The 14,962-nt window shown below is 38.0% G+C and overlaps 2 protein-coding genes across 8 annotated transcripts in view; both read left to right on the forward strand.

Annotated features, from left to right (window-relative positions):
- pknox2 (pbx/knotted 1 homeobox 2) overlaps positions 1-4,355 on the forward strand; it is a 73,734-nt gene extending 69,379 nt beyond the window's left edge. For 4 of the 5 annotated variants that reach the window (XM_026942046.3, XM_034312915.2, XM_053241292.1 and 1 more), the window contains 4 exons: positions 774-893; positions 1,134-1,210; positions 1,402-1,580; positions 2,967-4,355. In XM_026942046.3, coding sequence (XP_026797847.1) covers positions 774-893; positions 1,134-1,210; positions 1,402-1,580; positions 2,967-3,196 — 606 coding nt within the window. In that variant the 3' untranslated portion in view covers positions 3,197-4,355. The remainder of the gene's footprint in view (positions 1-773; positions 894-1,133; positions 1,211-1,401; positions 1,581-2,966) is intronic. The other variant, XM_026942049.3, reaches the window with a different exon arrangement.
- Positions 4,356-4,873: 518 nt separating this feature from the next.
- panx3 (pannexin 3) lies at positions 4,874-12,703 on the forward strand. Of its 3 annotated transcripts, none has more exons than XM_053241295.1 (6): positions 4,874-5,586; positions 7,572-7,764; positions 7,976-8,167; positions 10,012-10,154; positions 10,405-10,616; positions 10,797-12,015. In XM_053241295.1, the coding sequence occupies exons 3-6, from the start codon at positions 7,984-7,986 to the stop codon at positions 11,620-11,622; spliced, it is 1,365 nt and encodes a 454-aa protein (XP_053097270.1). In that variant the 5' UTR covers positions 4,874-5,586; positions 7,572-7,764; positions 7,976-7,983; the 3' UTR covers positions 11,623-12,015. The 3 variants fall into 3 exon arrangements, with proteins under 3 accessions (XP_053097270.1, XP_053097269.1, XP_026797767.3); XM_026941966.3 differs by lacking the exon at positions 4,874-5,586 and adding an exon at positions 12,024-12,703 and having other exon boundaries at positions 7,233-7,764; positions 10,797-11,530; XM_053241294.1 differs by lacking the exon at positions 4,874-5,586 and having other exon boundaries at positions 7,216-7,764.
- Positions 12,704-14,962: the final 2,259 nt, after the last annotated feature.

Below are 14,962 nucleotides of genomic sequence, written 5' to 3' on the forward strand. Positions count from 1 at the left end.
GTTTGATTTAAAGGAGATTTGTCGTGCCACTCTTTGTGATGAAAGGCCTCCATAAACGCTCGCTCCTTCCACGCCTTTAATTTTAGGTATCATTACTCCGATTGCGTTGCTATGGTGACTGAGGGCATTTCTGCCCCTGCCAAAGGAACGGCAAGTGGCGACTCTTTGTTTCCGTGGCAACAACTATCCCTCCCTCCTTCTCTCTCCCTCTCCATCTCTTTTTCTCCCCCTTTCAAATTCTCTATCTCTCTTTGTCTTTCTCTCACCATTTGTCTCTTTCTCCCTCTTCCTTGCTCTCTGGTGCCCTCACACTTGCTTTCCTCTCTCTCTTGCTTTCTCTGTCTCTCTCTCTCATTTCACTTTTCTCACACTTCAATGCTGGCTTTTTCTTTAACTCATTCTCTCTCTCTCTCTCTCTCTCTCTCTCTCTCTCTCTCTCTCTCTGCTTTTTTTATATTTATGGCATTTGGCAGATGCCCTTATCCAGAGCGATTTACAGAATTGCTTTAAAGTCTCTATCAATAAATACATCCTGATACTGGTTCACTAGATCATGGACTAAGAATACCATCAGTCAGAAACTCTGTGAGGGATGTAGCAGAGTAAGAAAAGCACACAGACAACACAATTTTTAAAATTAAAGTGCTAATTTAAGTACTTGCGGAAGAGGTAGGTCTTTAGACGTCGTTTGAAGACTGCCAGTGACTCAGCTGTTCAGACATCTAGAGGAAGTTCATTCCACCTATCTGTGTGTGTGTTGTGTGAAATCTCAGGTGAACCTGGACCTCGCCTCACTCTTGGACAGCGATGATAAGAAGTCGAAGAACAAGAGGGGAGTCCTACCCAAACATGCCACAAATATCATGCGCTCCTGGCTCTTCCAGCATCTCATGGTGTGATGGAGAATTGTGTAGCACTGTCTCTTCCTCTCTTGTGCAAATTCTTCCATTAGGGAAAATTTTGTTTCTGGAGTATTTTAACTGTAACTTGCAGCTTTAGTAGTCATAAACTAGAATTAGAAAATCCCCAAATCAGAGAATATATAAAGACTTTAGAGTAACTGTTCTGTTAAATAAATGCATAAGTAAGCTATAAGTAAAATAAATTAATATTTGTTGTTGTTTTTTTTTTAGCACCCTTATCCTACAGAAGATGAGAAAAGACAGATTGCCGCACAAACCAACCTCACCTTATTACAAGTAAACAACTGGTAAGATTAAAAGTAGAAGCAACTCAACTCCTTCAATGTTTTTACAGCTTCCTGTTTTGCTATGTTGTAGGATTGTGGATTCTTCCACAGTAATATGTAGCAACGTGGCACCATCTAGTGTTCACATGTTGTTGTCAATGCAATAACCAAAAATGACTATTTCTATCTTTCTCGTTTCTGTCTTTTTTAAGGTTTATCAATGCACGCAGGCGTATTCTTCAGCCCATGCTCGATGCCAGTAACCCTGATCCTGCCCCTAAAGCCAAGAAGATGAAGTCACAGCACAGACCCACGCAGCGTTTCTGGCCTGACTCCATCGTGGCTGGTGTGCTGCAGACACATGGCCCTCACTCTGCTAACAATTCAGACAGTTAGTGCTTCTAACACTGTACTTCCAACAGTCATAACTAAAGCACAGATCTCATTTCAATGCTTTTTTTGGTATACAACAGATGGTCACGGTGAGGAAATCAGTTGTGTATTTGTTTACTGGATCCAGTTTAGTAGCCACATTGTGCACAATCATAACTCCATGGCTCCTTTTGTTACTTTAACACATTGGAAACAGCATTAGTGTTCAAGTATACATTCAACCCTGTGCATTTATAGAGATAAAATGAATCTCATGAGGAAATGGTACAAACTGGTTGAAATTCATTCCATTTCATATTGCATTTCAGTATTGCACACTCACACATACAGATATACATAGTCTATATTTCTATATACATAATCTATATTTCTACTTCTGCAACATAGCTATACTTTATTATGTTTGTTTGTATGTATGTGTATGTCTGTTTTTATTTTTTACATAGTTTACACTTGTCTTGGCATTCAATGTGGACAGCAAAGAAAGAATTTCATCGTACAGGGAAACTTGTTTTTCCTCACTGTGCACATGACAGTAAACGCTTTGAATTGAATTGAATTGAATTCATACCAATGATATCATAAGAAAAGGTACAGATTCTGTACCATAAGCCTTACCTTAACCCTTGTAACCTTTCAAAAAATTGATTCATAAAAATTGGTATTAATGGTTGGCATGTTGGCGTAGTGGGGGTAGCATTGCTGCTTCACAGCTCCAAGGTCCCCAGTTCATCGATCCTGAGTTTTGGTTACTGCCTGTGAGGAGTTTTGCACGTTGTCACCGTGTCCATATAAGTTTCCTCTGGGTTTCCTTACACCACCCAAAAACATGCCTGTAGGTGGATTGGCTATGCTAAATTGTCCATAGCTGTAAATGTGTGCGTGCGTAGTGCCCTGCAGTTGACTGACATCCCATCCAGGGTGTATTCCTTCCTCACACCCAGTATTCCTGGAATAGACTCCAGATCCACCTCAACTCTGACCAGGAAAAAGCGGTTACTGAAGATGAATGAATGAATGAATGTAAAGTTGTTATGTAACGTGTAACCGTGAGACCATCTTGGAATAAAATACAAAATAATCATTTTAGTTTGAATATGAATCAATAAATATTAACATTATAATTCAAAGTTATAATTAATTTCATAGAGCTCTAGGCATACACTTTTCAAGGAATAATCACTTCTTAGTAATCCACAGAGTTAAATCTATATTCATTACAGATATTCTACTAGATATTCTGTATTCGAAAGTGATCTCCGTGAGGTCGGGGTAGGGCGTGTGAGTAATTTCTATGTCTGTGTGTCTCAGTGGTAGTTTTGTAGGCTTGCACTGATCTGTATCTGTGTGTGTGTGTGTGTGTGTGTGTGTGTGTGTATGTTAGGTTCCCTGGGCATGGACAGCCTGCAGCCTCTCTCCTCTGACTCAGCCACTCTGGCCATGCAGCAGGCCATGTTGGCGGGCGCTGAGGACTCCATGGACGGCACAGACGACGAAGAAGAAGAAGAAGAGGATGAGGAAGGAATGGAGGATGAGGAAGAAGATGAAGAGGAAGAAAGGCATCTGTCTGTCAGGAGAGATCTTCGCCTTGATCACAGCGAGGGACTGGAGTAGAGACAGACGCAGGAAACTGACCTGTCACGTTTTAAACCATGCCCCAGAGGTTTCCATTGGACACTTAAGTGCTTTGGAACTTTGAATTAGACAAGGGAGGTTTGCAAAAATGAGCTGTGAATTACAATAATTACTGAATTTATTTGTACAATTTAGGGAAATTAATGAATGCACACACATTGACCATTTAAATGTTATATACTGGGAGAATAAATAGACGCTTTAGTTATATTAACAAAATCCTCTGCGTAATGTTGGTCCTGATGAGTTCATGCATCCACATCTTATTTTGTCCCACACAAAATTTTCTTTTCAGCTCACAGCATGATATTTTTTACACATCATTAACAGGAAAAGTTATCATCCATTTTACCAGGTGGCTTTCTGGGCATGAGTTTTCCAATTGTGATACTTTGCTAGCATCAGTATTCCATACTGAGTTTGAAAATACTTAAAAAAAGAAAAAAAAAAACGAAAACAAAAAATTGTAAAAGACCTGACAGCACAAAGCACACACCTTAGACTATGATGCATTTGCGCAGTTGCTTGATATTTATGTTTTAGGTTTTCGATCAACAATGTTGCACTTGGGAGGATTCTCATTTGCCTGGATGATGCAATTCTGAATGGCACTGAAGGCCAACTGCCTGGAACTTGCAGCCGACGAACTTTTCTCCTCATGACAAAGAAAACATGGAGTGAGACAACATGGCACATTAAGCATTTCATTTATGGAGGAAAATAAACCAGTGGGTCCTTCCAGCCCTCAGACTTCCTTGTGATGTTTACTGAAGAAGTACTGCAGGAAGGAAGACAATTTTACAGAGCATTTCAGCTGCTGGAACCCCTCTGTGTAGTTTTCTGTGAAGGACAGAAACTGTGAAGATACTCCTGAGCAGTTTGGGTTAAATCAGTCTCCAGAATAAAGCAGCTGTTTCTGATGTGATGTTTAGAGATGAGAGAAGCTGTTATTGAATGTTATTGGAGTTGGTCTTGTGAAGTATGTTTCTCATTATCTTTTTCTTGGTTGTTTTTAAATGGTTCTTCCAGAGCAAGTAATGATAGGGGAAATTTTTATTTTGTTTGTATACATTGTTGTCATGATCTATTGTGTTTCAATAGACCATTTTTGATAATTAAAAGAGATAATTTTAGTGGACGTGGTGTAGCATTGCCTTCTTGCGTAGCTCTTATTCTGCTTACTGTTCATTGCTTTATGGGCTACATACAGAGTGAATATTCAAGCAGAATAACACACATATTATTGCTTCTTTACTGTATGTCCCTGTCTAACCTTCACTTTAAAAAGGCATTTTAAAGCAGTGTCTAGCACGGCTGTGAAAAGGAAACATGATTATAGGAGATTTTCATTCTATACACATCATGAATGGTTTTGCAGAATATTGTAGGTTGTTGTCACAGCTACACTTTGAAAGAAGTTTCATATATCGACTTACATCACTCTCCTGACCTAAAAATTGAACAAAATATTTTTGTTCAATTCCCTATAACATATTTCTATTTTTATTTGTACAACTGTTCAAGGGGCAAAAACAGGACATTTTAGATTGAATTCAGAATAATTTCAAGTGGTATAGATGATTACAAACTGAAAGAAGTTGCATTTAAAATTATTTTACCACAAAAAATAAAATCTACAGTGTCTTGTATTTGGAAATTGCTGATCAGATCACCATATTATAAGGTCCTTTATGACAGTGTTTTTAGGTTTTTTAAGATTTGTTTTAAAATAATGAGTCATGAAGGTTTGACCCTCAATGAGATTAAATCAGATACAACTTTCTAACTTTCTATTTTTAATTCTTCTAAGCAATATTTTGGGGAGTAAAATGTTTATATTCAATGACATGAAAATACTGTAACATTAACTTATTTTTATTTAAAAAAAAAAGTCTGATATGATCTTATAATTCCAAGGTCTTGATTTGCTTGTTAAAACATGATCAGTGCTTATATTTTATGGCACTATGTTTTGATGAACAATTTTGACCAACGTATAAACTCAAACTCAAATTAATTTTCATTTTAAATTTACCCCAAAATTATTTAAAATAAATAAATCACAAATAATGAAAAAGCAACAGCAGGACACATTCATAGCTCTGCTTTAACCTCTGTGAATCATCGCTCTCTCAGGTAAAGTCCATTCTTTCTCTCTCAGTGCAACACACAGAGTATATAAATCAGCTTTGGGTGCACACAGGTGTAGACACTCACTCATTACCTGCTCACTCTTCATGACTCCTCTATTATTTTTTAAAAATAAAAGAACAAGAGCACAATTTAGTAAGTCATTGATTTACTCATACATTTTCACTTATATATTTCTCCTGTACCAAATCCCTAAAGGAGCTTTGCTTGAACAGGTGGTAAGGGGGACTTTTGTCCAAAAGATTCTGTTTCTTGAGAAATTACTATGCTGCGATTGTGTGTAGAATGGTATAGACTATATGGAATGCAGCATTTCTATGTCATATTCTATGCATTTATTTTATTCATATCTTTGTACATAAAATCTGCTGTGAAGCTCTTGAAAAGGTGATTAATTTCTTTTAGAATAAATTCATAGATTACAAAAAGGCTTCATCTGGGTGTGAGGATGCAATACTCCTGGCATGATGCACTAAAAACTTTATCACTTACAGAATTTAGAGAATTTCATCTCTATCAGGTCTACTTTAAAAAGTTGTATTTTGGTGTTACTGGGTGTGTAAATCATCCGAACACTCTCTGAGAAAGTTACCAGCATACTATATCTCTTGAATTTATAAGTACTTTACTCAGATGTTATAGGTGGAGTTGGGTGGTGGCAGTGATCTTTTGCAGAATGATTACAGATGTTAAAAATCAGGGTACAGATCTTCCCTAATTTGCCCTTAAACTTCTGAGATTACAGGCTATACTCTGCAAATCTGGTCTACATCATTCAGGACATATGGTGTCTGTAGATAGTGTGTAGTTAGGAGTGTTTAGTTAAGCTGAGTGTTTCATCACTTCCTGTTTGTGTCTGACATTTGATCTCTGAGTTTGATGTATACTAGGTCAGAGCCTTTTATTAAGAACAATAGTGGACAAAAAGCACCTATACTTCCTTGAAGACAAGATTGGAAACATGTCTGTTATGTTATTCCTGGTGTGACTGAATGAAGGGAAATGGTGTGCATTACCACGAAGATACCAAAATGGCATTACTACAAGAGTTTTAACAAAGAAATAAAGCTACTATGCCGTGTATCTTTCTTAAACAATTACACATATTTATTTCATGGATGCTTTTATTCAAAGTGACTTCAGTATCCATTCCAAGCATTAAGCCATTTGAGGACTTGACAGTGATACTGGAGGTGATGCAGGAGTAAAGAAGGGTTAAGATCCAATAACCTGAACAGAAGTAAATGCAGCATAGAGGTAGGAGGAACTCAAGGAGCAGAAACTGAAACAAAATAAGTGCATATGCCCTACAGATATTAGTCACAAAATACAAAAATCAGTCAAGCTACAAATGTAATCATAATTCACCTAAAACATACAAATCACAATAATTTATACCACAGTGCTGTTGAATTCTCAAATCTGATTAGTCAGATGGTGTTGATTAATTTTGTATAACAGCAGCTCTGACAATAGTGCTGGCTGTAATTCAAATCACAGGTTTATTTTAATGTGCTTGTTCTAATATGTTATTGTTTCTGAGTCTCATTCTCTGGGACTTGTAAGGTGGACACTCGTATAATCTAAGGCTATTAATAAACAAATTTTAAAAAGCATGTCATTATTTAACAAATGTCTGATCAGTGCGTAATAGCTCAGTGTAAAGCCCGTTGTTGCTTAGTGTCCTATAACAGCACAGCCTATAGTGTTATATTAATTACATAATGATATGAGTAACTGTGAGGTTCCTTGTTTTGAATTACAATCTAGGCTAGAAAAGACAAGAAAAAAAGGGACTAGCCATTAGGAGAACATGCCTGGCACGCATTCAGAAGGAGAAACCAGACTGGCTGTGTTTTACACAAATGTTCAGGTGCTCTTGGAAAAACAGTGCTCTTAAACTTTGACTCAAATGAACTATCCAAAGTCTTGACTGCAGCACTGAAATAACTATCCTTGTGGCCGTTCTCCAGATTTCTCATGCTAGTGCAATGAAGCGGTAGGTCTACTTGGGGCGGCAGTGCATAAATAGTGAGGGCAATGACAGAGGCTGGAAAAGCCACAGAACTGGCCAGGTTTGAAGTGGATGGGAGCCACCAGCTTGATGAGCACGTTAGGGATCTGCTGGCCTGCTGCCTCCACCCTTCCTTATTCTCTCTCTCTTTCTCTCTCTCTCTAATTGCTCTCCTGTTCTGTCTCACAGCTACTCCATCAGACTCTAGAGAGTTCTATAACCCCTTTAATTACCCCTTAACCCTGTCCCATTTAACCTCCCATTTTGTTCGGCCCTCCTCCACTATTTAAAGTCTTCGCCAGCATCTTTGTCCTCCCCAGCCTCAGGACCAGGTCACCACTGCGTGGCATACTTAACATTCACTGCAGCAGGAGAACTGAAGGTACTGTATTTTAATCACTTTCATTCCTAATGCAGTATGGGTTAGGGAACTCAGGTAACTAAAGAAATAAATGGAAGTATGGGGTTCCAAGGTGACAAAAAACAAATAATGTGGACTTAACAAATCAATTTTCAAATCAATAGCTTAATTTACATACTGTCAAAACTGTCAAAGAACAAAAGCAGTTAGCATTGTATCTTCTGCTCAACAGTTGTGGACATGTCAATTGCTAAGACAGCTGCACAGGCTGTGCTGTCTGATGCCCTGCTTCAGAACAGTAATGTAGACAACCGCATTCGTCACCTGGAACTGGAGCTGCCCTTAGACAAACTCATCAAAATTGTATCCGTGGGACTTCCTCTAATGCTGGTGTCTTTGGCATTTGCTCGAGAGATCTCAGTTGGTAAGTGAGGTTTTTTTTTTTTTTTTTTTTTGGATTGTATCTTCAATCAGCAGTGTCTGCTCTTTAGGTATAAATGTCAAAAAAGTTTCATTTTAAAAAGAAATGCACTTTTATCCCTTATTCTTTATTCAAACAAACTTGCAAACATGCACTATAATGTCTGATCAAACTTTCCTTGGTACAAAAAAGTTAGATGAAGATATAATTATATTCAATAAAAAACAGTTGGCCTGGGATAGGCTCTGGATCCACCATAACATTGGACAGGATAAATCTTTACTAAATATAATAAAATAAATGAACGAATTGTAAGAACTGGTAGTGTTGTAATACAAGGAATAGGAGCACAATATAATTATCTGAGTGATAATGTTCTCTAAGGTAGTCAGCAATGTGTTTCGTCTAACATCGTCTGGTGACTTCCAACTGACGATGAATCTTGATATCCAAATAGAACAAAGTTGATACATATTTGACTAATGTGGCTTAAGCTGCCTTGAAAGCCCATAGACCCATAAAATGAAGTTGATGCAAAGTTAATGAAATGTCAACTTTGATTTCACACGCTATATTGAAATTGATTTGACAAGATGTGGAATGTAAATTGAGATATTTAATAACTTTTTGCCTGATGGCAAAATTTGTTGGAATCCTAGCCTGACAGGCTTGTGGTGGGTTAGAAATAAACATTGCTATATTGATAGAGCTCCCTAGACAGCCATTTGCTAAAAGAAGCTGTCAGTTTCAGTGGAGGCAGCTGACGTCGCAATCAGTTCCTCTGGAGTTGGTCTGCAATCAGTTCACACAGATGTTAATTGGCACGAGGATGATTAAGAGAGATGTGGAAAGATGACAAGAGTCTGTAATTACAGTCAGCCTGCTCTTTCCCAGTTCTCTATTTCAGTCTAACTAGAGGATATGCTAATTAAAGTGACAGACGTGCAACGCAAGCTAAGTTCTTTACAGTCGGGTAAAATTCTATCCCTGGTCACATGTGATATTTAAGAATGTTTACAAAATACAGCTATTTGAGAGTGATTTTTTTTTTCATGCAAATTGTCGGCATTGTCATCCAATTAATTTAATCTTCATGCACATGGTTTACATCATGTTTAAGAAATATTTTTTGCTGTCTTCTCTTGAAGGCTGTGACATTTATTGTAACAAGAGTGCAAAAAAAAAACAGTACCACCTTTTTTTTCCTCCCAAATCTCCTATAAAATGGACTCTACAGTGTACTTTTCCGTAATAAGGATAGCTGTGGTGAATGTCCTGCACACTGGAGGTTGATTGTAAGGTTCAGAAGGGACAGACTAGTGTTTAAATGATCTATAAAAAGCATGAGCTTGGCTTTTTTCTCAGTGGTAGGGACCCACCCTTGTTGCCTGTTGGCCTACTCCACCTCAGCAGAAATACTACTGTGTGTTTCTCTTGCTGCTGTGGTTTAAACCAGCTGTGCTCTCAGAAAGAAAAAAAAAATAAAATAAATAAAATAAACTGCAGTTATAGACCAGCCAAGCCAGTCTGCTTCTGACACTCAGTCTTTTTCTCATTTCAGCTGATGAAAGGATGATGATATCATGATAATATCCTGATTACAGTTTTGATTGAAAATTACCATAAAAGAAGAAGCGGAAAGGTTTTTTTATTGTTACATATACACATAAAGTACAGTGAAACTATTTTCTTTGCATATCCCAGCTTGTAAGGACATTACGGTCAGAGAATAAGGTCAGCCAGTCAACTGTATCCAGGGCTACACTTAATCTCTGTCTAGGAGGCCAAGCTAAAATCCAGGTCTAGGTTTAAACTAAGTCTTATTGTAATGCTTTTTGTGTTTTTAGGTGCACAGGTTAGTTGTTTTCCTCCCAGCAACTTCACAGCGAAGCAAGCTGCGTATGTAGACACATATTGCTGGGATTCACTGATGCACCATGAGTTTGATGCAGATGGAAACTCTGAAGAACGTTCACTGTGGGTTCATAAGGTGTGGTTGTGTTGTGTACATACTGCTACCAGAAAATAAACAGTCCTATAAATGCATTCATGATAATTTGCTTTCAGATCGTTTCCTGAATACATGCTAATTTTCCTTTTTGGACACAATACAGTGAAAACAAAATTGCCAATCGCATTCAAAAACTAAGCTTCGCCATAATTTACGGTATAAAGCAATACTAATAAAGTGATGGCCTTTCTGTTTGCCTTCGCTGATTGTGTGCCTCTGTGTGTCTCAGATGTTCCCCTACTCCCTGCTGATTATGGCAATGATGATGTACCTTCCAGCTCTGATCTGGAAGTTCCTGGCTATGCCAACCCTGGGCTCCGATCTGCTCTTTATAATTGATGAGCTGGACAAGTCTTACAACCGCTCGGTGCGCTTGGCTCAGAGCATCGTGGAGCTTAAACAGAATACAGACCCATATGAATTTCAGGCAGAGTTGCATAGGTAAGAGAAAAAAAAAATTCGAGAATGCTGGCAGTCTTGATCTTTTTTTGTCTGTCTTCCAATGTGACTAGAGATAATCATATGTAATCATATGTAATTCTAGACAGTTAAGGCTTTTAGTTATAAAATGTTAACTTTTGATGGGAATCTTAAACAGACTTCTTCCATTTCTGTTGTCAGAGCCAAGAGGAAACGTTACTTTGAGTACCCTCTGCTGGAGAGATACATGCAATACAAGCATGGCTCCTACTTCCTGGTCAGCATGCTGTTCCTGCGTGGCTTCCTCTTGCTTACTTTCATGTCGGCTTCCTGTCTCTACCTGGTCTACTTCCACCTCTCAGCCTTCCTTCAAGATGAGTTCAGCTGCTTTATGCGTACTGGGATCCTCCAAGACCAGGTCTGGGTTCCCACGCTGGTGCAGTGCAAGATCAGCGGCCTGATGGTGTTTCAGGTCATTAGCATAGCTAATGGTGCCATCTACGTGCTGCTGGGGCCCATTGTCCTGTTCAGCCTGCTGCGCCTTTTCTGCTGGGACACCAGCTTCCTCTCGCTGTATGAGGTGCTTCCTGCTCTGGGGCTCATCAGTGGTCAGAAACTAGGCTGCCCGTTGAATGACTTGAACGTGCTTCTCCTCTTCCTGCGCACTAACGTGACACAGCTGCACTCGTACGGTCGACTCAAGGCCTTGTGCTCGCTAGCGCCGCCTCATTTGCGCAGGGGTAAGGGCATGCTGACAGAGGAGCAGGTTGAGGAAGCTGCTGAAGCAGCTGAGGAGCTGGAGGAGGAGATACAGGAGGCCCGAGAAGAGGGCAAACACAATCTAGTGGACATCATGACCATGCTTGGGGCAGCCAGAGGGAATGTAGTGAACTGCCCTGAGCAGCGCCCTCTGGTGGAGGAGAACATGACACTCGGTACAGTTAGTCTCATCTGTCTACTCAAGAGCATCCTGATATTGGGCATAATTGTGTATATCGTATGGGATGTTCAGAAAATAATCAAGTGATCTCTCCCTCATGGCATTATTACGGCAAGACTTAAGAGAAAATGGTGCTCTTTATTTAGCCTAGATTTAAAAAAGACAGGTTTGAACAGTGAATACACTTACACATCATGATATTGATCAGTGTGAATATACTGCAGAGCACTTGTAAATGTAAATAAAATTATAAGCCATGAAACAGTGAACCACGTGCAAAATTTCCATCATTTGTATTACCTTTTTTGTGTAATTTCCACTAATAAGTAAACATGAGTTTTAATTTTTTTCAGTGACACATAAGTTTGAACTAATTTTTTTTTTAAATGTAGTACACAATTTGGATTAAAAATTCTAAAGGAGGCTTTAGAAGAAAACAGTTCATGGTAGATTTGATTCCCCTAACAGCCCTCTCTGTCTTTTTTCAGAACCTAACCACCAGGGCTACCATGAACTGGAGGAGTCTACATCATGTTGTTTTGGCTAAGCCCTCCACTAATGGACTGAACCATCGCTGTGAGGGACACATAGTATTGACCATAGACTAATCATATCCCTTCTAGACTAGAAATAGGTCTAACCCAGATTGATTAATGGAGCTTTTTCATTGGCAGTTCTTTTATTGGATCAGGATCAAGTATATTGGTGGTCTGTCACAGCAAATCCTTGTACACCAAAGTGCTTCAAGAATCTCCAGGAACCCTTCAAAAAGCCTCCATTAGAATTCTGTATGTGAAGCTTGTCTTGATTGTTTATACTTTCATTGTTTCTGTATCTGTTATAAATCCTTCTCTTTTTGTGTGAAATATTGTAAGATTTTGTTCATGATTAAACCATTACTTGACTTTTGATGCAAATGTAAAATAAAGTTTATTATGTATTATTATATCGTATGCAATCTCTAAATAAACCTGAATAAACAATACTTAAATATTTAGTCTAGAATGGAAAGCATCAGCCTTCCTCAGCAACTGACAAATAATTTTGTTGAGCTCATTCATTACTCATAATTACGATCAATTCCAGGCATCTGCCAAGATGTCAAATTGACACAATTAGTCATGTTATTGAGACACAGACAGCCAGAAACAGCCTGAGGGTGGGATTTTCACACTGAACACATAATCTGATTTGCACTGGGAAACAAAACATGTTTTGGTATCAGATGGAAAAACATCACCAGATCTGTTTGGTTGCTTCTGTTTTTGGTGGAAAGACTAAAAAGCCTAAAAAAATCCTTTTCAAACATGATTTGTGCATGGCTCAGTTTCTGTAATTAACATTAAAAAACAATTTTTAATCAGATTTCCATTTCAGATATTAACATTTCAGTTATATTCAGATAATTTCACCTGCCAGCTACACAGAGAAACAGAGAAACACAAATATTATTAATGATTAATCTTTGTAAATATGAAATAAGAAATTGTTATAAGATATTATAGTACATGTCACATGACTGCCTCTCCTATTTACTTACTCATGTGCATGGTTATTGTTCCAACTTATTCATTATTGTGTTAAATCATTAATTAAAAACATTACTTAAAATTAATTAATAGCATAAAGAGGCTCTTGCTTTTCTTCACCTCACGTGATAGTTTATGTGAAAAGTAATTAAACAAAAAATAATGTATTTGTAAAGAAACATGTTCTGCTGTTCTTTTCATAAAATCATCATAACATTAGGCCTCAATAGAAATTACTTTGAAAAAGTAAAATCAAATCATACATCATTTTCGGAAACAGACAATCAGTCTCTGCGCAATGTGGTAAATTGTTTTTGTCATTAAAAATTAGGCTTATTCTTTTCTAAGTCGATTCTGCTAATGTTGAATTATAAGAAGATATCTAGAAAAAATAAGTCAAAACATTTTCAGATAAATTAATAAAAGTCCAAGGCATGAAGTTGGAGATGAAAAAAAGCATATAAGACAACTGTTTTGTAAAGAATTGTTGTTAAAATAGTTGTGGTAGAACAGAGTGAAATGAAACATCAGGCTCAGGACAAGTTGAACTGTAAGCAGACGCTAACTGTCCGCTTTATTAGCAACACCTTTACACCTGCACATTCATGCAGTTAACCAATCAGCCAATCATGTGGCAGCAGCACAATGCATAAAATCATGCAGATACAGGTCAAGAGCTTCAGTTAATGTTCACACATCACAATGAAGAAAAAGTATGATCTCTGTGACTTTGGTCATGGAACGGATGCTACTAGATGGACTGGTATGAGTATTTCAGAAACTACTGATCTCCTGGGATTTCACACCCAGCATTCTCCTGTTTACACAGGATGGTGCAAAAAACAAAACACATTGAGTGAGAGACAGTTATGTGGGTGGAAACACCTTGCTTATAAGAGAGGTCAAAGGAAAATGGTCAGAAAGGTTTGAGCTGCCAAGAAGGATATAGTAACTCAAATAATCACTCTTTACAACTGTGGTGAGCGGAAAAGCATCTCAGCATGAACAAAAGAGCGAACCGTGAGGTGGATGGACTACAACAGCAGAAGACCACATCGGTTCCACTTCTGTCAGCCAAGAACAGCATTCTGAGGCTATGTTCACAGGCTCACCCAAACTGGATGTTTGTAATGGTTGTAAAGAGTGCTTATTTTAGTTACTATAGCCTTCCTGCGAGCTTGAACCAGTCTGGTCTTTCTCATCTGATCTCTCTCATCAACAAGGTGTTTCAGCCTACAGACCCTCCACTCACAGGATGTTTTTTGTTTTCCACACCATTCTGTCTAAACTCTAGAGCCTGCTGTGTGTGAAATTCCCAGGAGATCAGCAGTTTCTGAAATACTCAAACCAACCCATCTGGTACCAACAACCATGCCATGGTTAAAGTCACAGAGATCACACTTTTCCCCATTCTGATGTTTGATGTGAACATTAACTAAAGCTATTAACTGAAGACTTGTATCTGCATGATTATTTGCATTGTGCGGCTGATTAGATAACTGTATGAACATGCAGATGTATAGGTGTTCCTAATAAATTGGATGGTGATTGTAGATAGTACTTTAGATTTATTGTTAAATGAACGCAAGCAATATATTTTTATTTTAATACAATGATTTTTCAGTATAAAAGTTTTAAGGTCTGATGTTGTACAGGATTTTTTTAAACCCTTCAAAACCCCTGCAATTAATGTTTCATTCCACCTGGAAAGATTTCTATCATGGAAAAAGCACACAGATAGTTTACAACAGACATCATGCTGAAAAACTACCACTGCAATGTGACATTTTTAGAAAGCATTTGGATCTATTTCTGCTGCAAACAATTATATATAAACAGGCTATACTTTCAAAAAGTGGTGAAGACAAAATTGGGTATTTCAGAAAGTGGACAGGATA

Source organism: Pangasianodon hypophthalmus, chromosome 17, assembly GCF_027358585.1.
Source record: "Pangasianodon hypophthalmus isolate fPanHyp1 chromosome 17, fPanHyp1.pri, whole genome shotgun sequence".
Lineage (NCBI taxonomy): Eukaryota > Metazoa > Chordata > Actinopteri > Siluriformes > Pangasiidae > Pangasianodon > Pangasianodon hypophthalmus.

Coding starts and splice junctions, on each gene's coding strand:
- panx3 (XM_053241295.1), top strand. CDS start 7,984: ATGTCAATTGCTAAGACAGCTGCACAGGCTGTGCTGTCTGATGCCCTG. Junction 8,168..10,011: donor TGCTCGAGAGATCTCAGTTG/GTAAGTGAGGTT, acceptor TTGTGTTTTTAG/GTGCACAGGTTAGTTGTTTT. Junction 10,617..10,796: donor TTTCAGGCAGAGTTGCATAG/GTAAGAGAAAAA, acceptor TTCTGTTGTCAG/AGCCAAGAGGAAACGTTACT.